The sequence below is a fragment of the Pelobates fuscus genome, chromosome 7 (assembly GCF_036172605.1).
Source record: "Pelobates fuscus isolate aPelFus1 chromosome 7, aPelFus1.pri, whole genome shotgun sequence".
Classification (NCBI taxonomy): Eukaryota; Metazoa; Chordata; class Amphibia; order Anura; family Pelobatidae; genus Pelobates; species Pelobates fuscus.
In genome coordinates this window covers 93,241,726-93,264,909 of record NC_086323.1, presented here as the reverse complement: position 1 = coordinate 93,264,909, position 23,184 = coordinate 93,241,726, and the positions used below count along the sequence as shown (strand labels likewise).

Sequence of the window (23,184 nt, the reverse complement as noted above, 5' to 3'; positions counted from 1 at the left end):
GTGGGTTTGGGGTTTTTCAGTGTCATTTCAAAATGTTTAAATCCAGCAAAAAAACAGCCAACATTTTCAAGGATACATGAAAACTTGACACCATCTGCAAGATTCCGGTCCCGAATTGCCCACTGCAGATTTAACCTTACTGTATTTATTAAAATTTATGGTTTCCATTTTCATGGCACTGTTCGGGAGACTGAATTCAATGACAAAGTACTGTACACGTTACTCACTGAGGCTTACCACTTTTTCAATAATGTGAAACTAAAGCACGTGTGAAATCAAACAGCTGCAACTGTCAAGGTTATCCAATATACAAATACATATCAAACGAACACATAGAGAAAGTAAGAACTATCACAAAAAAAGGGGGGGGGGATGTGTATATGTATGATGTGAAGTTGTAGTTTGCATAAAGTGGGCACTGCTTTTCACGAGGCACTGAGATATACCATTAGTACCCATGCTCATCACCTAGGTTATGGTGTAACGGGGTCTCAATCACTGTCTCATGAAAGTTATTCCTTATAGCTGCAGAGATTTTTTAAAAAATGCTACAAAATAATCATGTGTTACACATGTATCAGCACCTCCAGTGAAATAATGGAGGGCAGACATGGCTGACAACACGCAGGATGCAGCAAATTCAGAGGGTGCAAACGTATCTTTCAATATGTTAATTTTATTCCACATTTTTAATGCATTTTCAATCCTCCTATAAAGGACACTTCACGTAAAGGGAATACGGTGTAATTTAGCCACACACAAGAGAAGGCAACAAAAAATAATAATAAAAAAAAAAAAAAAACTGTTTGAGGCACTTCCAATTTTTCTACAAACTAGGAAAAAAAACAAAAAACCTTCTTGATCCCGGAATAGCAGCCAGATTTATCTTTGGATCAAGAAGCTATTACCCTACAGTTGAAAAATTATATCCTTGAATATTATGTTTTTGCAAGTATGCATATTTATTTATTTATTTATTTATTATTGCCATTTATATAGCGCCAACAGATTCCGTAGCGCTTTACAATATTATGAGAGGGGGATTTAACTATAAATAGGACAATTACAAATAAACTTACAGGAACAATAGGTTGAAGAAATAAATAAATATGATACATATACATATATTATATATAGATATAATACATGTGTGTGTATATATATATCGTGTGTGTGTATGTATGTATGTATATATATATATATATATATATATATATTTGTGTGTAATTTAAATATAAGTGTATTTTTATATTAATAAACGTATATATAAATATAAAAATACACTTAGTATGACATATATATATATATATATATATATATAATGTCATACTAAGTGTATTTTTATATTTATATATACGTATATTAATATAAAAATACACTTATATTTAAATTACACACAAATATATATATATATATAATTACTATATATATGGTATATATTATTATAAAATACAAATAATATGTTAATAAAAAATAAATAACAAAAAATAAAAATAATTTTTAATAATTAAAAAAAATTATATATATATGCAATTTTATTCTAACAGTATTTTGATATTGATATATATATATATTTATATCAAAATACACTTAGAATGTAATGATATATATATATATATATCTATGTATAAATAAAAATAATACGAAATATACATATGTCCATATACATAATTACATAAATAATTTCATAAATATACACGTAGACGTCAAATATATAAATATGTATATATATTAAAATTCTACGTGCGTATTTATGTAATATTTTATCTAATTAAGTAATTTTAATGATTGCAATTTGAGGGACCTGCCTGCCAACCCAGGCTGAAAGTCCAGATAATTTAATTTGCTAGCACTGTGTTTAACCCTGTAACTTTCTATGACACCCTAAAACCTGTACATGGGGGTACTGTTTTACTCGGGAGACTTCGCTGAACACAAATATTAGTGTTTCAAAACAGTAAAACATATCACAGCGATGATATTGTCAGTGAAAGTGAAGTTTTTTGCATTTTTCACACACAAACCGCACTTTCACTGAGGATATTATTGCTGTGATACATTTTACTGTTCTGATACACTAATATTTGTGTTCAGCGAAGTCTCCTGAGTATAACAGCACCCCACATGTAGAGGTTTTATAGTGTTTGTGAAAGTTACAGGGTCAAATATAAGGCTTGATTTTACTTTTTTTTTTTTTTATTGAAATTTGTTAGATTGGTTAGGTTGCCTTTGAGAGCGTATGGTAGCCAAGGAATGAGAATTAGCCCCATGATGGCATACCATTTGCAAAAGAAGACAACCCAAGGTATTGCAAATGGGGTATGTTCAGCCTTTATTAGTAGCCACTTGGTCACAAACACCGGCCAAAGTTAGCGTTTTTTGCATTTTTAAACACACAAACAAATATAAATGCTAACTTTGGCCAGTGTTTGTGACTAGGTGGCTACTAAAAAAGACTGGACATACCCAGTGGCGTACACACAACCCATGGGGCCCCGGTGCGAAAACTGATCCGTGGGCCCCCCCCCGCGCGCACGCTTACGCTGCGCGGGCAGGGGCCGCAACACATGGCGGCGGGCACCGGGTCGCAGGGCTGCGACCTGTGTGACCGCGGTATGTACGCCAGTGCATGCATAAACACATACACTTTAAGGACCACTACAGACACCCAGATCACATCAGCTCAATGAAGTGGTCTGGGTGCCAGGTCTCTAGTTTTAACCCTGCAGCTGAAAACATAGCCGTTTCAGAGAAACGGCTATGTTTCACTGAGGGTTAATCCAGCCTCTAGTGGCTGTCTCATTGACAGCCGCTAGAGGATTTTCTGCGATTCTCACTGTGAAAATCACAGTGAGAAGACGCTGAACGTCCATAGGAAAGCATTGAATAATGCTTTCCTATGGGCGGTTTGAATGCGCACGTGGCTCTTGCCACGCATGCGTATTCGGAGCTGAGAGGCGGAGAGATTCCCAGCGCCAAGGGAGTCCGGCGCTGGAGAAAGGTAAGTGCTTAAGACACACACACACAGACTCTCATGAACAGACTCACACATTTACTGACAGACACACACTCAGTGACAGACATACATACACACTCACTAACAGATGCACACAAACATACTCAGTAACAGACACACACACTAACACACACTCTAACACACACACACACACACTAACATACACTCACACACACACTCTAAGACTAACACACACACGCTAACACACACTCACACACACTAACATACACTCACACTCACACACTAACACACACTAACACACACTCACACTCTAACATACTCACACACTAACACTCACAAACACACACTAACATACACTCACACACACTAACATACACTCACACTCACAAACACACACTCACACTCACAAACACACACTCACACCCTAACACACACTCACTAACACTAACACACACTCACACTCTAACACATACTCACTAACACTAACATACACTCACACTCACACTCACAAACACACACTCACACTCTAACACACACTCACTAACACTAACATACACTCACAAACACACACTAACATACACTCACACTCTAACACACACTCACTAACACTAACACTCACAAACACATTTTTTTTTAAATCCCCCCAGCCTCCTTACCTGTGGGAGAGCTGAGGGGATTCCCTGGGGTCCAGTGGTGCTGCTGGGCTCCTGGGGGGCCGGTCACCCGGTGGGCAGGCAGGCTGGCGGGCGCGCGAGGGAGCACTGTCTCCTGGGTGCTTCCTCTTCAGCTCCCTCGCGCGCCGCGTACTGATGCCGGAGCCGGAAGATGACGTCATCTTCCGGCTCCGGTATCAGTGCGGTGCGCGAGGGAGCTGAAGAGGAAGTACCCAGGAGACAGTGCTCCCTCGCGCGCCCGCAGTACCGGCCAGCCGGATGACAGCAGGGCCAGCCTCGGGGGGCCCGGAGGTGGCCGGCTCCTGGCCCCCCCAGGAGAAGAGGCTGGCCCAGTGACATACATACCGGGTCGCAGGGCGGCCGGGCCCCCTGGTGGGCCGGGCCCGGTCGCAGCCGCGACCCCGGTATGTACGCCACTGGACATACCCCATTTTGAATACCCTGGGTTGTCTACTTTAAAAAAAAATATGTACATGTTAGGTGTGTTTCGGGGATTTATGACAGATAACGGTGTTACAATGTCACTATTGATACATTTAAAATATATATATATTGAAACAGCAATTTCCTACTTGTATTTATAGGCCTATAACTTGCAAAAAAAAGCAATAAAGCATGTAAACACTGGGTGTTTTTAAACTCGGGACAAAATTTTGAATCTATTTAGCAGTTTTTTTCATTAGCTTTTGTAGATAAGTAAAAGATTTTTCAAGTAAAAAGTCCAAAAACATGTTTTTTTTTTAAATTTTTCACCATATTTTATTATTTTTTTTAAATACAATATTGGACATAATACAAATAATGGTATGTAAAGAAAGCCCTTCTCGTCTTGAAAAAAACAATATATAACTTGTATGGGAAACGTAAAAGAGAGAGCGGAAAATTACAGCTAAACACAAACACCACAAAAGTGTTAAAACTGCTCTGGTCCTTAACGTACAAACATCGCAAAAACAGGCCGGTCCTTAAGGGGTTAAACATCTGTACAGACTCTGATAAAACTACTTCTTCAGGCAGAGAATTCCACATCCTTATTTTTTTGGGTAAAAGAAACCTTTCCTTTGCCTTAGACCAAATCTTCTTTCTTCCAGTCTAAACGCATGACCTTGTGTCCGAAGTATAGTCCTGTTTGGGTACAAAGACTACTGCAAATCGTGATTACCGGTCTGTCACTTCTGTTTTCCTTAAACATGGCAATGGTGGTGACGTCGGCTAAAAATGAATAGATAATGAATTCTTCTTCACCTCGGTAGCAGCTGAGGGGTCATGTTTTAGGAGTCTGAACAGCAACTTTCCCACCAAAATCAACAGCTTTCAATTCACTGTTAAGTGAATAAAACCCACATAATTTAATGTTTCTTTTAAGCTTGTGTGAATCCTACACCCTATCCAATTAAAATTATTAAAGGAATACTCCAGAAACCATAACCACTACAAATAGATGTAGTGGTTATGCACCTTGATTTACTACTTCCACTTTTAGTGGTTATGGTTTCTGGAGTATGTAAGCAAACTGTTTTCAAACAGTTCTTCTACCTGGGGTCTGCCAGGAGCCACACTCAGCCTCCGTTACCATGGCAAAAGAGAAGAAAGTTCCTCAGCCAGAACTTACCTTAGCCCTCCTGAGCTAAGTTCTGAAATGCTCAAGAGACTCATCTTGCTGGAGGGGCAGGGAGATCAGGCTGAATGGGGAACATAGGATATACAGAGTGGCAGGGGTGCTGATGGGATGGGAAATTTCCACAAAATACCCATTAGTCACCCGGAACGCTTGATCCAGTCTGGCTAATGAATCACCAATGACACGACCAGAGATGGAGTTACACTTCCAGTAGTAGAGGGGTTAAAGTCTGTATATGCAACGTTTCATAGTGAAAGGCGGTACATAGATTCTAATCATCATGGCCACGTCACACCAGGATTTCACCTTCTATTCAGAATCCGATTAGAAAATATTTATTTATTTTTTTTAATTGATATTCTTCAAATATGTCCCCATATCTAGTCAGACTACCATAAACGCAAAATGAGAGCCAAACTAAATTATACAGGGCTCTCATCTCAAAAGAGAAAGAGCGTGCAAGCAATCAAAACAAACTGATAAACCTCCCCACAAAATCTACACATTGGATACACCTCACAGGACTGCACCCTCTAATTCACTTCTGCTTAAAGGAACACTGAAGAGTTAGGAATACAAACGTGTATGCTATAGTGTCCTAGAATTCCAGCCACCCCCACCCCATCCTGTAATGGTTAAAAGGGTAAATGACTTTGCTTTTATCCCATGCCGCACTGCCCTCTTTGCGGATGAACCAGACTTTATCAAATTTGATTATTAAGAGAAAGCTTTGGATTGACTGAAATAAAGCAGTGAGAGGCTAGCGTGCATGTATGGAAAAACTACAAACCGTACAAAACTCTGTATGTTAATTCTCCATACAATATTTCTCTCCAGCACCATAATTTGTTGGGACTGTAGAACCAACAAGGATGGATCCTTCATACAAATGTGGCGCTTCTGTCCACATATTGTATCTTTTATGGCAACAAATTGCAGATTCCATTAACCCCTTAAGGACTAAACTTCTGGAATAAAAGGGAATCATGACATGTCACACATGTCATGTGTCCTTAAGGGGTTAAAACTGTTACAGAATTGTCATTAAAGGTGATTTTGCAAAAGATTGACAATTACATAAGCCTTAATTGTCACTACTTTGTTTTTATGTATATCTCTTCATTGCGAGAGCTTTTCATGAAAAGTATGTGTTTATGGAAACGTCAGAAAGTGACACAGCTGCTTTGAGTTCCCTCCCGAGATATTTCTCCTTCAACGAACTGAGATTTCCAGCCCCAAATATAAAAAAGTCCTTATTATTTCACTTACCACAAATTAATTTCTTATAGCAGTCAAATTGAAATAAACGTTTCCCCCCTCAGTACAGAATGGATACAGAAAGTAAAATCTATTGGGGTCCTAGTGAAAGTCAAACAGGCAATATTGATGAAGTATCACCCATATAGGTAGATCTAACATTCCATCCGCCATTACAACCACCTCCCACTTCATAGCTTTCTGATATATGACCATAAGCATATCATTACAAATATATTCTTTCTTTATTGGTCCATGAACGATTTAATTACTACCCCTGCTTGGTGCCTTGAAAACATGACAAGGTAATGTTTGTCTACATACGATGATAACACCAATGATATGGATATGTACTATCCAATGTATTATGAGAAGTTAAAAAAAAAAAAAAATCACTTTGGTTTGCAACTATATATTGTTCTATTTGGCCTGCATCATTCATGCATCTGCTTTATTTTCTTCAATAAAATGAAAAGAAGTAAAAGAAAAAGCATCATTATATGATTCAACATACTTTTAGATAAGGCATCAGCCCAAATACAGGGCAATAATCTATGGGGAAAATATATGACACAAAATGCTAAATAAGGTGCAATCGTCACAGAAACCAACGGAAAGTTGCAACATTTAACGCTTTGCGCTCAAAATAATACATGTTATGACGAGATATATCTTCTTATATGTATCAGAGCAAGTACCTATTTCCATTGTGAACATCATTAGTACTCAGAATTTAACCCCTTAATGACCAAACTAATGGAATAAAAGGGAATCATGACGTCACACATGGGGTTAAACAGGTACACCAGAACACTAATCCAGAACGTTAGTAATTAAACCATTTATGCCTTACCTTAGCAACCCAGATATTTGTAAACTACATTTGCTAGTAAGCACAACCAACTAAGGGATTGCTGGAAAGGGGGCGTATGCCCCTCAAGCCACTAGGATAGAGTGGATTGTGGGCTACTGCATTACATCACAATACTCAAAAATAGTATGCAACAGAATCATTGTACTTTTATTGTATTTAAGTTCTGGCAGGATCAGTATAAAACACGTCATATTATACTGAGAAAATGTGGTATGAGGGTGTGCTGGTTTGATTTCAAATTGGGCTGCTTGTCATTATCCCCCAGCCAAATACAGACAGCTCTCCCCTGCCTCCAGCACAAATAACAGTCAATTGTAGTTCACAAATATTTGTGTGCATGGGTAGTGTTCACTGTATTAACCAAGGACATGAGTGATCTATCTCACAAGGATCTCCAGCTGTTGTGGACTACATTTCCCATGTACCCCCAGGAGAATGTCCCCACCAGCTGGATCCAAACAATGGCTGAACATGTAAGGAAATGTAAGCAAGATCTGAAGGGTCCATAGTAAGCCATGGCAGGGCTTAACCCTTAAAGCACTGCAGAGGTGACTAATCTCTGGCACACCAATTCACATGGACTACATTTCACACAATGCTTAGCGAAGCCAAAGTCGGCACCATCTGGAATCATTATCCCAGCCTGGTTAAACAATTACCTGAGCTGAGCTTTCTCTTCCTTGGTCATGGCAGCTTGTCCAGTCCGGAGTACGGCCACAGACAATATGAAGGAGAGCAGTATGCTCCTCATCCCAGCCAGTGTTAAAGTTAACCAGCCCATGGCCACACACTGTGAGGGGAGGGGGCTGACCAGTCCTTCTGCGGCTGCTAAACCTCTGCTCTGCACATCCTGCTGATCACACAGGGACAAGGCCTACACAATCCCCGGTCTTGCCAGGCAGCTTTCCCCCCGAGCTCCACGGACTCACGCTCAGCTCGCCTTCCAGTTCCGGCTTTCAGCTGCTGGTGTGACGTGGAGGCATGGAATGCGTCGTAGCCAATCAAAGCGGCGATGGCCCGGTGACATCACGGGTTTGACGTGGACCCGGAGATCCGGTGAAGTAAGGGCAGCGGGGGACTGCTTCGCTTGCCAGTCACGTGACAGGCGGTCTCAGTGCCTGGTAGGTCAGAGCAGGGATACCAACATAGGCCCACCGTGTTGTCATATAGCTACATGGAAAGTGATGTACTGTAAATACCCCTGCAGACAGGGGGACATTAATAATTAATCATGGAGGCTTGTCAGTGCTAAATCTACATACTACTTAACCACCAGCAGCAGTCACGTGTTATAAGTCTACAGAAAAACATGGGGATTTGCAAAAAAAAAATTTCAAAGTATAGTTGGCTTCTTATTCAGCTTATTGACTTCTTCCAACCAACTTCCTATTCAATAAACCATGTAATCATTCAAACAAACCTGTATAAATGTGTGTGTATATACATATATATATATATATATCACATAATAATAATATACCTGTATATACAAAAATAGATAAGTAGCTTGGCACTCACACTTTCTCCGGCTGTGTAGTTTAATGCCCTGGTCACGCACGGATAGGCAACCTTCGGCTCTCCAGATGTTGTGGACTACATCCTCCATAATGCTCTTACACACATAATGCTGGCAAAGCATCATGGGAGGTGTAGTCCACAACATCTGGAGAGCCGAAAGTTGCCTATCCCTGTGCGGCCTGGTGCAATCCCACGTTAGAGATATATATCTTGAAAAGAGATGCACTCTCCGGTCTTTTATAAACAAAATACTATTTTAATCCAAATGTCAGTTTACAAAATTTTTATTTTTTTATTGCACATTGCATACATGCATTAATTCCTACTCATAACATGGAATATTTGCACCAAACAAAGCCAAACTCCTATCAAAATACAAAGGAAGCTTAACCCTTTTCCCAATTCATATTTCACTTTATCTGGTGATATCTCTCTTACATGGAGGAAGAGGTCGAGAAACCTGTAATTGGGGAGATCTTTGGCCCTTAAAGGATATGTATGATAAACTTAAAGGAACACCCCATATACTATTTTTGTTTAAAATTCTTTATTTATTTTGCATAAGAAAAATGTATGATCATGTAATGTCAATATTATAAGAAGAATATCCATCCACTCTGGGTACCCCTTTGGAGGTGACCACAGGAAGCTTAAAATGAGGAATCTCTTGAAGCAGTTTATACTGCAAGTATTTTTATATGTCAATATTCTTGTCAGTTGTATCGGTGCCTTTTTATTAATTTTACGCAACTTCATAAAATTCTATAACAAGAAAAAAAATAACACTGTAGAAGGGAAGGGGAGAGGGAGATGAATGGATGCCATGGCGTGATGGAAAACTCCCTTTAGGGTCAATACTTTGTGATTGTATGCGTCCTTGTACTCCTGCCAAGGCTCCCATGTTTTATAAAACAAGGTAAGGGAGTTGTGTATCGTAGCTGTTAATTGGTCCATTAAGTGGTTTTAACTTTAACCTCAATAATCGATGGGGTTCATTTTTTTATCCATTTCGCTGGATACCATGTCAACGCTCCACAGCACGCAGGCAAGGCTCACGACACTTAGGGAGACAGAGAGAGGAGATTCTGTAAAGTGACGATACCGGAGTGTGCTGGGCCCTCTCTGCGGTGTACAGCTCATGGCATCCTACACCATGCCACCAGACAACCAGGGAATGCAGTCTCCCTCCCTCCATGGCTGCAGGGAAGGGGAATAAAATAAAACATATTACAATAAATGTAAAAACGACAAATGTGCTCTATTTTCCCCACAGAATGCAGCCCCCCTCACCCCTATTTTACACAACACTTACACACGCTACATCCTTACACAAACACACACTCTGCATTCACTATACACACACTGCCTCCACTACAAAAACACACACCCTGCATTCACTATACGCACTGCATCTAATACACACACACTACATCCACTACACACACACACACTCTACATTGACTATACACACAAACATTACATCCACTACACAAACACACACTCTGAATTCACTGTACACACACTCCATCAGTGGAGGGCTGGCAGCCTCAGGCCTGGGGGGCAAAACCAGTCAAGTGGCCCATTGCACCACCAAATCAGCGCAATGGTGCCCACCTTTTCCTGGTTTTATAACGGATATTGATGTTATGCTAATCAGTAGCTCTTTGCCATACCCGCTCCTTCACGGCTCTGACTTTCAATGTTGTCAGAGTGCAGGCTGAGAATCTCTGAGCCTGTGCTCCGACTCACTAACTGAGCGCCGGAATCACGAGGGAGAGGATATAATATGACTGCACCTACTGCTGGTGCGCACCAGTGGACCACCAGCGAATCGTTTAAATTGAATATGCTGGTGTACCCGACTTGTGAGCTGTGTTGTCCGCCGGGCGCCTCTGTTGTCATGGCACCCTGCGTGACTGCACAGCTTGCACACCCCAACGGCTGGCCCTGCTGACACACACTGAAGTTACTACTTAGACATCCCTCAATATTAATACAGACATCAGAGTAAATTTATAAAGATTTGCTTACTGGATTTGTTGTAAGATTAAATCATGCCTCCTCTCTCTCTCTCTCTCTCTCCCATGCGCTGCTCTGTAGGCTGGGAGGAAGTGAAGAGTAATCACAATCTCCCAGCACAGCGGCACTTGTGGCTGCATGGGGAACAGCTGAATTTGCCGCCCCCTCCGATGTGACATCACAATGCCCCACCCATATGATCTGCCATACGAACTAACGCCAGTGCTGCACACAGTGTGTGTTTACATTAAAAAGCCTGCAGGGACCGGCTATAGACACCAGAACCACTTCATTAAGCTGCAGTTGTTCTGGGGACTATAGTGTCCCTTTAATGTGAGGTAAATTATAGATTAGTGTCACTAATAATATACTAGATTGCCTACTTACAACCAGATGAGGATGATGATGGGCTGCAGTTTGGCTCCACTGGTCTGGTGTAGACAGGGCCGGCGCGTCCATAAGGCGGCTCAGGCGGCCGCCTTAGGGCGCACCGGCCCGGGGGCGCAAAAGTCCGGGTGACCGGCAGGAGGGAAGCGCACAGCTCCCCTCTCCTGCCGGTCACTTCTTGTAGCGTGGCCGAGCGCAAACCGGCAGTGCCGCGGACTGTGTGGAGGGGGCGGGGATATGAACACGTCATATCCCTGCTCCCTCTCTAGCACACAGCGTGGTTGGCGCCCAGCAGGGGCGGAGCTACCGCCGGCCACCTCACGTCAACATGGGAGGAAGTCCTCCCAAGAAGACAGCAGAGAGGAGGCAAAGAGGACGGGGGCTGGGCAGGACCAGCTCCTCCAACTTCCAACCACCTCAGGCAGCACTTTGGATCCCAGGTAAGCCACCCTCCTGAACCTGTCTGTCAGTGTGTATGTCTGTCTGTCAGTGTGTGTATGTCTGTCTGTCAGTGTGTGTATGTCTATCTGTCAGTGTGTGTCTGTCTGTCTGTCAGTGTGTGTGTGTCTGTCTGTCAGTGTGTGTGTCTGTCTGTCAGTGTGTGTCTGTCAGTGTGTGTCTGTCTGTCTGTCTGTCAGTGTGTGTGTCTGTCTGTCTGTCAATGTGTGTGTCTGTCTGTCTGTCAGTGTGTGTGTCTGTCGGTCTGTCAGTGTGTGTGTCTGTCTCTCAGTGTTTGTGTGTGTGTGTCTGTCTGTCAGTGTGTGTGTATGTGTCTGTCTGTCAGTGTGTGTGTGTATGTGTATGTCTGTTAGTGTGTGTGTCTGTCTGTATGTGCCTGTCTGTCTGTCTGTGTGTGTGTGTGTGTCTGTCTGTCAGTGTGTCTGTCTGTCTGTCAGTGTGTCTGTCTGTCTGTCAGTGTGTGTATGTCTGTCAGTGTTTGTGTGTATGTGTCTGTCTGTCAGTGTTTGTGTATGTGTCTGTCTGTCAGTGTGTGTGTATGTGTATGTCTGTCAGTGTGTGTGTATGTGTCTGTCTGTCAGTGTGTGTGTCTTTCTGTCAGTCAGTGTGTGTGTGTATATGTCTCAGTCAGTGTGTGTGTGTATATGTCTCAGTCAGTGTGTGTGTGTATATGTCTCAGTGTGTGTGTGTGTATATGTCTCAGTGTGTGTGTGTATGTCTGTCTGTCTGTCAGTGTGTGTGTATGTCTCTATATGCCTCTCTGTTTCTTTATGCCTGTGTCTGTATTTCTGTTTGTGCCTGTGTCTGTATGAATGTATGTCTGTGTTTGCACGACAATGTACCTGTATGTGTAGATTGTATGACTGTGTTTGTTTGATTGTGTGCCTTTTATGACTGTGTGTCTGTATATCTTTGTGACTGTGTGCCTGAATAATTATGTCTGTGTGCTTGTATGGTTGTGTGTCTGTATGTTTGTGTATTTGTGCATGTATGTATTTTTGCCTGTATCCATGTCTATGTGGGAGAAAAAAAGAGATAGATAGGGGCTGGGGGAAAGAAAGAGACAGAAAGGGGCTGGCAGGGAAGTAAAAAATACATAAGAGGGGTTGTAGGAGACACACTAAAGGGCACAAAGGGGCCAAAGGGGTAAGACATTGAAGAGGTTGGATATGCAACACTAATAGAGGTAAGAAATTCAAAAGGGGGCTACGAGACACAGAGGTGACGATGCATTGTTTATTTTTTGGGGGGAGGCGTGGGGTGGGGCGTCAAAATGCATCTTCGCCTGTGTAGTCAAAAATCCTAGCACCGGCCCTGGGTGTAGAACAGGATCTCTGGAGGCTGTTTGCAACTGTGGTCACTAAATTCAATGTTCTGGGAGAATTGGAAGCAGCTCCATTTTTGGGGGGCCCCTTACACAGCTCAAGGTCTGGGACCCAGGGCCTGACGGTGAGTATGCCCACAAGGCCCACTCATAAGTCCACTTATATGTTCCACCCACCCATGAGTTTGCTCACAGGGAGTGGAGTATGTAGGGGATGTGTTATGTGTTATTGTAGAGGATCTAACATGTGTGCTTATGGTATGTAGTGTATAGGGATACCAGTTTGTGCAGGTGATGCAGTGTGTTTGTGTGTAGTGGAAGCAGTGTGTATTTGTGTATAAGTGATGTATTTTGTGTTTCTGGTTGTGTGTAAGGGATGCATTGCGTGAATCTGTGTTTGTATGCTTAAGTGATGCAAGGTGTGTGTCTGTAAGTGTGTGCATTGAGTGTGTGTAAGAGATGCATTGTGTTTCTGTGTGTATGTAAGAAAAACAGTGTGTGTGTTTCCATGTGTGTGTAAGGGTTTGCATTGTGTGTTTCTGTGTATGTGTGCAAAGGATGCATTGTCTTTGTGTGTAAGGGTTGCATTGTGTGTGTGTAATGGATGCATTGTGTGTTTCTCTGTGTGTAAGGGAAGCATGTTGTGTTTCTGTGTGTGTAGGGATGCATTGTGTGTTTCTGTGTGTATAGGGATGCATTGTGTGTTTCTGTGTATGTATAGGGATGCATTGTGTGTGTGTGTGTGTGTGCGCGTAGTGTGAAAGAGCTCCCTGTCTTGCCCCCTGTCCTATAGAGCCGTCCCTTCTGTCCCTTAGAGCTCTCCCCTGCCCCTTAGTGGTCTCTCCTCTCCCCCACCCTCCCCTAGCGGTCTCTTCTCACTCTGACCCACCCTCCCTGTGCTCTTCTCATCCACCCTCCATGTGTTCTTCTCACCTCCCCCCTCCCTGTGTTCTCCTCACCTCACCCTCCCTGTGTTCTCCTCACCTTCCCCCTCCCTGTGTTCTTCTTACCCTCTCTCCTCCCTGTGTCCTCATCTCCCCCTCCCTGTGTTCTCCTCACCACCCACCCTCCCTGTGTTCTTCTCAGTCCCCCCTTCTCCTAATCTCCCCTTCTCCTCACCCTTACTCTCCCCCTCCTCCTTGTGTTCTTCTTACTCCCCCCCTTCTTCTTCTTACTCCCCCCTTCTTCTTCTTACTACCCCCTCCTCCTTCTGTTACTCCCCCTCCTTCACTTACTCTCCCCCTTCACTTACTCTCCCCCCTTCACTTAGTCTCTCCCCCCCCTCCTTCCCTTACTCTCTCCCCCTCCTTCACTTACTCTCCCCCTCCTTCACTTACTCTCCCCCATCTTCACTTACTCTCCCCCATCTTCACTTACTCTCTCCCCCACTTATTCTCCCCCTCCTTCACTTACTCTCCCCCCCTTGTTCTTCTTACCCCCCTCCTCCTCCTTCTGTTACTCTCCCCCCTTCACTTACTCTCTCCCCCTTCACTTACTCTCCCCACTCCACTTACTCTCCCCCTCCCCCTCCACTTACTCTCTCCCCCTCCCCCTCCTTCACTTACTCTCCCCCCCTCCTTCACTTACTCTCCCCCCTCCTTCACTTACTCTCCCCCCTTCTTCACTTACTATCCCCCCTTCCTCACTTACTCTCCCCCTCCTTCTTCACTTACTCTCTCTCCCCCTCCTTCTTCACTTACTCTCTCTCCCCCTCATTCTTCACTTACTCTCTCTCCCCCTCCTTCTTCACTTAGTCTCCCCTCCCCCTCCTTCACTTACTCTCCCTTCTCCTTCACTTAGTCTCCCCCTCCTTCACTTAGTCTCCCCCCTTCACTTAGTCTGCCCCCCTCCTTCACTTAGTCCCCCCTTCACTTAGTCTCTCCCCTCCTTCACTTAGTCTCCCCCCCTCCTTCACTTAGTCTCCCCCCTCCTTTACTTAGTCTCCCCTCTTCACTTAGTCTCCCCCCCTCCTTCACTTAGTCTCCTCCCTCCCCCTCCTTCACTTAGTCCCCCCCCCCCTTCCTTCACTTACTCTCCTCCCCTCCCCTGTAGCGTGGCCGAGCTGCTCTCCGGTCCGCGGTGGCCGGCCGGGGTGATAGGAAGGTGCACACAGTGTGCACTTCCTGTCAGTCCGGCCGGTTACAGGAAACAGAAACTCCGCGCGGAACAGGAGTTTCTGTTTTCTGTAACCGGCCAGACTGACAGGAAGTGCACACTGAGCGTGCACCTTCCTATCACTCCGGCCGGGCACCGCGGACCAGAGAGGAGCTCGGCCACGCTACAGGGGAGGGGAAGGGAGAAGATGTGCTGTAGCCGCCTGAGGCTCTTAACAGAGCGCTCAGGCGGCTGCAGCATTTAAAGGGCCGGCCCTGCAGCGGCCGGTCTTAAAATTATTTTGGGCGGCCTGGGGGGCAATTGCCTCCCTGCCCCCCGGCCCAGCCCGCCCCTGCACTCCATCCACTACACAAACACACACTCTCATTCACAATACACACTGTGTAACGGTTCCTTTAAATAGTTCACTTCACTTTCCAATCTATCCCTTTAAGAGTCTAATTGAAGTTCATGGATCCACCTATTTAAACCTTCAACTTCAATGCAGGTACCTTTCTACCAAGTCCCAGTGACTCTTCCAATTCCCCTCAAGGTTAAATCCCAGTTAAAATTATTTGCCTTTTACTTGTTACCGACCCGGATTGGACTTTGACACTTTTTACGGATTCTCCTTATTATTCTCCTTATTATTAATTGTTGCTGAACCGGACTGGATTTGACCCTTCTCTTGGATATTCTTATAGACTGATTTACTGCTGCCAAACCGGATTGGACTACAACAAACCTTCTGGATTTTCGCTATTTTATTTAATGTAACCGGATTATCACCTAAATATCGCTCTCAATTCTGGTGATTATCCTTTATTCTCCCAGACCGACCTCTCATACTGGTGAGTAGTCTGTATTTTTAATATGTTTGACAAATATATTGTTTAAAATATTACAGATTAATTGTGCCCTAAAAAATTGTCAAACCATTTTAAATGGAGACTACTGCCTCTATACAGGCTTTTCAAACCGATCTATCTAAGAAGTCCATTTAATAGTAAATGTAAATGATATTCAATTACGAGTTGATACTTTTAAATTACAAGCGACAGCACACACTCCTGAGCCAAGAATTTACCCCCCTACAAAATTTAACGGAGATAGAACTTCGTATAGTGTTTTTTTTGGGGGGGGGTTGGGGGGTTTCCTTCAACAAGAACTTACTTTAAAAGGACACTGTAGGCACCCAGACCACTTCATCTCATTGAAGTAGTCTGGATGCTGTGACCCTTTTGCACTTAGTGCTGCAACGTAAAACATTGCAGTTCCAGAGAACTGCAACGTTTACATTACAGCTCTAAGTCTGCCCTCTGTGCTTTCCTATGGGGAGGTCTAATGTGCGTACGCGTGGCCATTGACGTCGGCGGGGGTGGAGCGTGGGTGGAACCTGACCCAGTGCCGAAGGACATCTCCCTGCAGAAGGGGGGGTGTCAGGCAAGGTGGGACCTATTAACCCTATAGTGCCAGGAAAACTGCTTTGTTTTCCTGGCACTATAGGATCCCTTTAATGATGATGTAAAAGTTAAAACAATAATTTCCTTATTGCTCGGGGACCTTGCCAAATGGGCTTATCATTTAATTGAAATGTAATGATCCTTGTTTATTAACTTTAGATAAATTCCTCATTGAAATGAATGAATTATGTGAAGATTAAAATAAGACACAGCAGAAACTCAATTACAGGCCTTAAAACAAGGTAGAGGTAATATTGAGGAATGTTTCTCAATTTAGACTTTCAGCTGACACATCATGGAACAAATCTAATTACCATATCGGATTGGTTTATCAGAACCTCTTAAAGATGAATTAGCTCGAATTGGTATTGCCTCCTCCCTCAAAGAATGAATTGATTTAACAATCCAATTAGATCATAGATTTAGAGAGAGATGTGGGGAAATATCCCAGACTTCTCTATATACCAGACAGCCTTATTCTTCATTTTCTCAAATTAACTCTAAACCTGAACCTATGGAGATTGGTTCTTACAGGAAACCATTAACAGCCAAAGAAAAATGAAGGAAGACACTTAATTTATGTATATATTGTGCCTCCTCCTCTCATCAACTATCTGATTGTCCCCTCATTAAACAGAACAATATTCATAAATCCACCATGCTTGTTTCTTCCAATTTTATTTCAAAGAATAATTTTTCTATTAAGTTTCAATTCTTGTTAATGGAAGAATAAACAACTTTTTAGCTGTAATTGACTCAGGAGCCAATGGCGGTTTTATTAACAAAAAATTAGTAGATAAATTAAGTATCCCTTTTTCTAATAAAACCCTTTCCTCTGAAATGATTCTTTTCGATGGTTCCGTCTCTTCATATGATGCAATTGTATATCAAACTACCACACTTTCATCAACCATCAATGATGTTCATTCTGAAGAAATCTCCTTTGATATCGTTTTTTCTTACATATTTCGATTTTTGACATATTTCTGGTCCTTCCTTAAACATAATCCCTCCATCGATTGGTCTAATAATTCTATTGTCTTTAATTCAAATTTTTTTAATTCTAATTGTAAAAAACAATGTATCATAGGATCTATCACCCTTAACATTCCAGATCATTACCTGGAATTTCAAGATTTTTTTTGTAAAAAAAGAAGCTTCTAAATGACCGGAACTTAAAACCCTCCGTGACTACCTTAATACTAACTTGGCAAAAGGATTCATACGTCATTCTACATCTCCTAAAGGAGCAGGGTTTTTTTTTGTTTTGATATCAATAAAGATTGAACCATCAGACCAATAATCAATCCCAACAATTAAATAAAATAACCATAAAGAATCGTTAACCACTCCCACTAATCCCTGAAATTTTGGAGAGAAACAAAAATGCTAAAATATTAACCAAACTAGACCTCCGGGGAGCCTATAACCTTCTCCGTGTAAGAGCCGGAGATGAATGGAAAACAGCATTTAGAACAAGATATATGGTCATTATTGAGTACTTAATGATGCCATTCGGCCTTTGTAATGCTACTGCTTCCTTCATACATGATATTTTCAAGGATTTATCAGATGATTTTTTGGTTGTTTATTTAGATGACATCCATATATTTTCACAAGATAAAGAGGTTCATATCAAACAACGTTTAATAGATCATAAGTTGTTTGCCAAACCCAAAATGTGTTTTTAAAAAAGTGAAATTTCCTTTTGGGCTACATAATAGCTGATTCTTCTATTCGTATGGATCCCCAAAAAGTTGAGGCTATCAAAAATTGGCCCCAACCTAAATACAAAAAATGTATTAAAAAATATTCTCACATTGTTTCTCCTCTAACAACCCTTACAAACAAGATCAACCATTTCATTGGGGTGAAAAGGAACAGAATTCTTTTGAATCATTAAACAGTTTCATATCTGCCCCTATTCGAAGATAACCCAATCCTACTCTCTAATATGTCCTTGAAGTAGATGCTTCAGATATTGCAATTGGAGCTGTACTCTCTCAAAGAGACAATCCTTCTTTTCCTTTACATCCTATATCTTTTCTTTCTAAAAAAAAATTATCTCCCACAGAAAGAAATTAGTGTTGGAGAAAAATAATTGCTATCCATAAAAATATCTCTTGAAGAATGAAGACATTTACTTAAGAGTTCTTCTGCTCCTTTTGTTATTTTCACAGACCATAAGAACCTTGAATTTCTCCATTCTGCAAAAAGGTTAAATTCTAAACTAAATGTTTTAAACGGTTTGATTTTAAATCACTTACCGTCCAGGTAATAAAAATGGTAAAGCTGATGCTTTATCAAGAATGGATAAGTTACTCAATTTCTAAATTCTGACCTCTTTATTTCAGGAAAATGCCACTTCCTATGGTTATGGTACAAACGTACCTCTTATACGTACCTCTACCCTTAAGAAGGACACACCTCTTTCTGGTCATCCAGGGATCAATAAAACCTTTCAACGATAAACGATACTTCTGGTGGCCCAAATCCAACAAAAGTATTGAAAATTATGTAAAAACCTGTGAAGAGTGTCGAAGGAAGAAAAAACCTTCCACTCCACCCTTTGGCCTATTACAACCTCTCCCAACTCATTTTAGTCAATGGTCTTCCATAAGTATGGATTTTATTGTTGACCTAGCTTTGTTGAAGGTTAATACTTGTATTCTTACTATTCTAGACTGTCTCACAAAGATGGTTCATTTCATTCCCCTTCCTTCTGTTCCCTCTGCATCTTCACTTGCTAAAATCTTCATAAAGGAATATGTCGTCTTCACAGATCTCCTGATGAGATTATTACAGATAGGGGAGTTCAATTTACTTCTCTCTTCTGGAGAGAATTTACAAAAAACCTACAAATAGAACATAAATTATCCACTGCTTTTCATCCCCAAACAAATGGGCAAAGTGAGAGATTAAACAGTATTTTGAAACAATATCTTCGTATTTACACCACTCACTAATTGGACTTCCCTATTGCCTGTCGCTGAGTTTTCATACAACAATAACATTCAAGCGTCTACAAAATTTTCTCCTTTCTATTCCAAGTATGGCTATAACCCTAAATTCTTACCTCTAAAATTTTTAATCTTGATAAAATTCCTAATTTAACATCAAAGAAATTCCTATTAAATTATAAAAAAAAAAAAAAACTTTCATGTAGACTTTAATATCTTGTCAAATGGAAAGGGTATGATGACTCACACAATCAATGGGTTCCTCATTTTGGCATACATGCCCCTGAGTTGTTGGATGCTTTTAACTCTAAATATTCCCTTAAACCTCATAGCTCCCAGAGGTAGTTCTTTGGCGTGGGGGTGTATAACGGTTACTTAAAATGGTTCACTTCACTTTCCAATCTATCACTTTAAGAGTCTAATTGAAGTTCATGAATCCACCTATTTAAACCTTCAACTTCAATGTCTCAGTGCACAAATTAATGTGTCTCTACACGTGTGCAGTTGACACCTACATACTCTGCTACAGGTACCTTTCTACCAAGTCCCAGTGACTCTTCCAATTCCCCTCAAAGTTAAATCCCAGTTAAAATTATTTGCCTTTTATTTTTTACGGAGCCGGATTGGACTTTGACACTTCTTACAGATTCTCCTTATTATTCTCCTTATGGAAAGCTACTATCTGAGCAATAGCTTCAAGTGAATCACGTTGGATACCTAAGCATCCTACAATTCAACACTGTTTATAATACAATATGGTCCCCTAGAGCTTAGGAAATTATTTTTAAGAAGTACTATATTCAGTGAACAATTGGTTAATGTATATACTTTGTTAATTTTTGAATATATTTACAATTGTTTTTTGATTGAACTATTAACGTATTCATGAATACAATCTCTTCGCACTAGCACAGAGACTTTCAGCTGTGAAAATCCTTGTATCATTTATTTGAGTAGCAAATTTGGTATTCTTTCGAATGATAGCACTTGAATTTCGTTTCACTTCTGAATATTATTTAATTCCTTGCATTTATTATACGAGGACTGTCCAGAAAAAGTCCAGCTATTGTTAATGTAATGAGACCGTTTTTTGCAACATTGATGTAACCTGGCACCCAAGGAGAGTAGTCTATAATGTACATGCCTGAACAATGACGACTTCACTGTGCCATTCAGTGAGCATGTGTACTGTGTGGCTGCCACACTCAAAATGACTGAGCGAATAGAGCAAGGACTCTGCATCAAATTTTACGTTGAGCTTCAACATTCCTTTGCTCAAACTATTTGGATGATTCAGAAGGCTTTCAGGCACAATCTAATGAGTGCAGCACAAATAAAAGTGTGGCACAAATGCTTCAAATATGGTCTAGAATCTGTTGAAAGATGTGGTATGTGGACCCAGTATGCCTGATCTTGATAGTAATAGTCACTGTCAGGGCTGCCATCAGAAATTTTAGGGCCCCTGACACAGCTCAAGATCTGGGCCCCCGGGGCCAGCCCCGAGTCCGCCCACAAGGATGAAGTGTGTGTGTGTGTGTATAGTGGATGCGGTATGTATGTCATGGATGCAGTATGTATAGTGGATGTAGAATGTGTATAGTGGAGGCGGTATGTGTGTCATGGATGCAGTGTGTATAGTGGATGCAGTATGTGTGTCATGGATGCAGTGTGTATAGTGGATGCAGATTGTACGTTTTGTGTAATGTATGTAATGTTTGTATGCATGCATTAGATGCAGAGTGTGTGTGTAGTGAATGTAGGTGTGTGTATAGTGCATGCAGAGTGTGTGTGTTTTTGTAGTGGATGTAGTGTGTATAGTGAATGTAGTGTGTTTGTAGTGAGTGAAACGTGTGTATAGTGAATGTAGTGTGTGTGTGTGTGTGTAGTGCAAAGTGTGTTTAGTGAATGTAGTGTGTGTGTAGTACAAAGTGTGTTTAGTGAATGTAGTGCGTGTGTAGTGCAGAGTGTGTTTAGTGAATGTAGTGTTTGTAGTGAGTGCAGAGAGTGTATAGTGAATGTAGTGCAGAGTGTGTTTAGTGAATGTAGTGTGTGTGTGTAGTGCAAAATGTGTATAGTGAATGTAGTGTGTGTGTGTGTGTAGAGCACAATGTGTATAGTGAATGTAGTGTGTGTCTGTAGCGCAAGGGTGCAAGAAAGTTAGACAGAGAGCAGCTGGAAAGGAGGACAGAGTGTGCTGCTGGGCCCCCTCTTCATCGTACAGGTAGCAGGGGGCCCTCTGTGCACATATATATAGCGAAAATCGCTCTCTCTATATATATATGTGCTTCTCTATGACAAGCGTTCAGCGTCGACATGCAGAGCATGGAGATGTTGAATGTCAGTGCTGCACATTTTGCAACACTGACACAGGAAGCGCCTAGGTGTTCCTAGGCAGCAATGTAAACACTGCATTTTCTCTGAAAAGGCAGTCTTTGCAGCAAAAACCCTGCAGTGGTAGACTATACTCACCAGAACAACTACATTAAGCTGTATAATATAAATTAAGCTGTAGTTGTTCTGGTAACTAAATAGTGTCCCTTTATGTTTGTGTGTGCAAAGGGGAAGGGACTGCAGAGGGTGCCGAAAGGAAGGGGCTGTAAAGGGTGTGAGTGGAAGGGGCTGCAGAGGGTACAGGGGGGAATAGAGGCTGTAGTGGGTGCAGAGGAGGGACAGGATGTAGTGGGTGCAAAGGGTAATAGGAGCTGCAGTGGGAGCAGTTGGGTAGGGGATTCAGTGGGAGCAGGGAGGTAGGGGCTGCAGGAGGTAGGGGCTGCAGTGGGAGCAGGGGTAGGTGCTGCAGATGGAGCAGGGAGGTAGGGGCTGAATTAGGTAGGGGTTGCAGAGGGAGCAGGGAGGTAGAAGCTGTAGGGGGTATGGGCTAGGGGCTGCAGAGGGAGCAGGGGGTAGGGGCTGCAGAGGGAGCAGGGGGTAGGGGCTGCAGAGGGGGTAGGGGCTGCAGAGGGAGCAGGGGCTGCAGAGGGAGCAGGGGCTGCAGAGGGAGCAGGGGGTAGGGGCTGTAGGGGGTATGGGCTGCAGTGGTCGCAGGGGGTAGGGGCTGCAGAGGGAGCAGGGGCTGCAGAGGGAGCAGAGAGGTAGGGGCTGTAGGGGTTATGGGCTGCAGTGGTCGCAAGGGTTAGGAGCTGCAGAGGGAGGTGGGAGGTAGGGGCTGTAGGGGGTATGGGCTGCAGTGGGTAGGAGCTGCAAGGGGTATGGACTGCAGTGGGATCAGGGGCGTAGGGGATGCAGTGGGAGCAGGGGGGTGGGGATGCAGTGGGAGCAGGGGGGTGGGGGCTGCAGAGGGAGCAGAAGGGGGGGGCTGCAGAGGGAGCAGGGGGGTGGGGGCTGCAGAGAAAGCAGGGGGGTTTGGGCTGCAGAGGGAGGAGGGGATACAGTGGGAGCGGGGGGTAGGGGCTGCAGAGGGAGCAGAGGGGTAGGGGCTGCAGAGGGAGCAGGGGATGCAGTGGGAGCAGGGGGGTAGGGGATGCAGTGGGGGTAGGGGCTGCAGAGGGGCTAGAGGCTGCAAAGGGAGCAGGGGGTAGGGACTGCAGAGGGAGCAG

At 42.7% G+C, this 23,184-nt stretch overlaps 1 protein-coding gene across 3 annotated transcripts in view; it reads right to left on the bottom strand.

The window, feature by feature from the left end:
- The window catches only part of EDEM3 (ER degradation enhancing alpha-mannosidase like protein 3), a 78,518-nt gene extending 70,121 nt beyond the window's left edge, over positions 1-8,397 (bottom strand). For all 3 annotated transcript variants that reach the window (XM_063426202.1, XM_063426203.1, XM_063426204.1), the window contains exon 1: positions 8,063-8,397. In XM_063426202.1, coding sequence (XP_063282272.1) covers positions 8,063-8,184 — 122 coding nt within the window. In that variant the 5' untranslated portion in view covers positions 8,185-8,397. The remainder of the gene's footprint in view (positions 1-8,062) is intronic.
- Between the last annotated feature and the right edge of the window lie 14,787 nt (positions 8,398-23,184).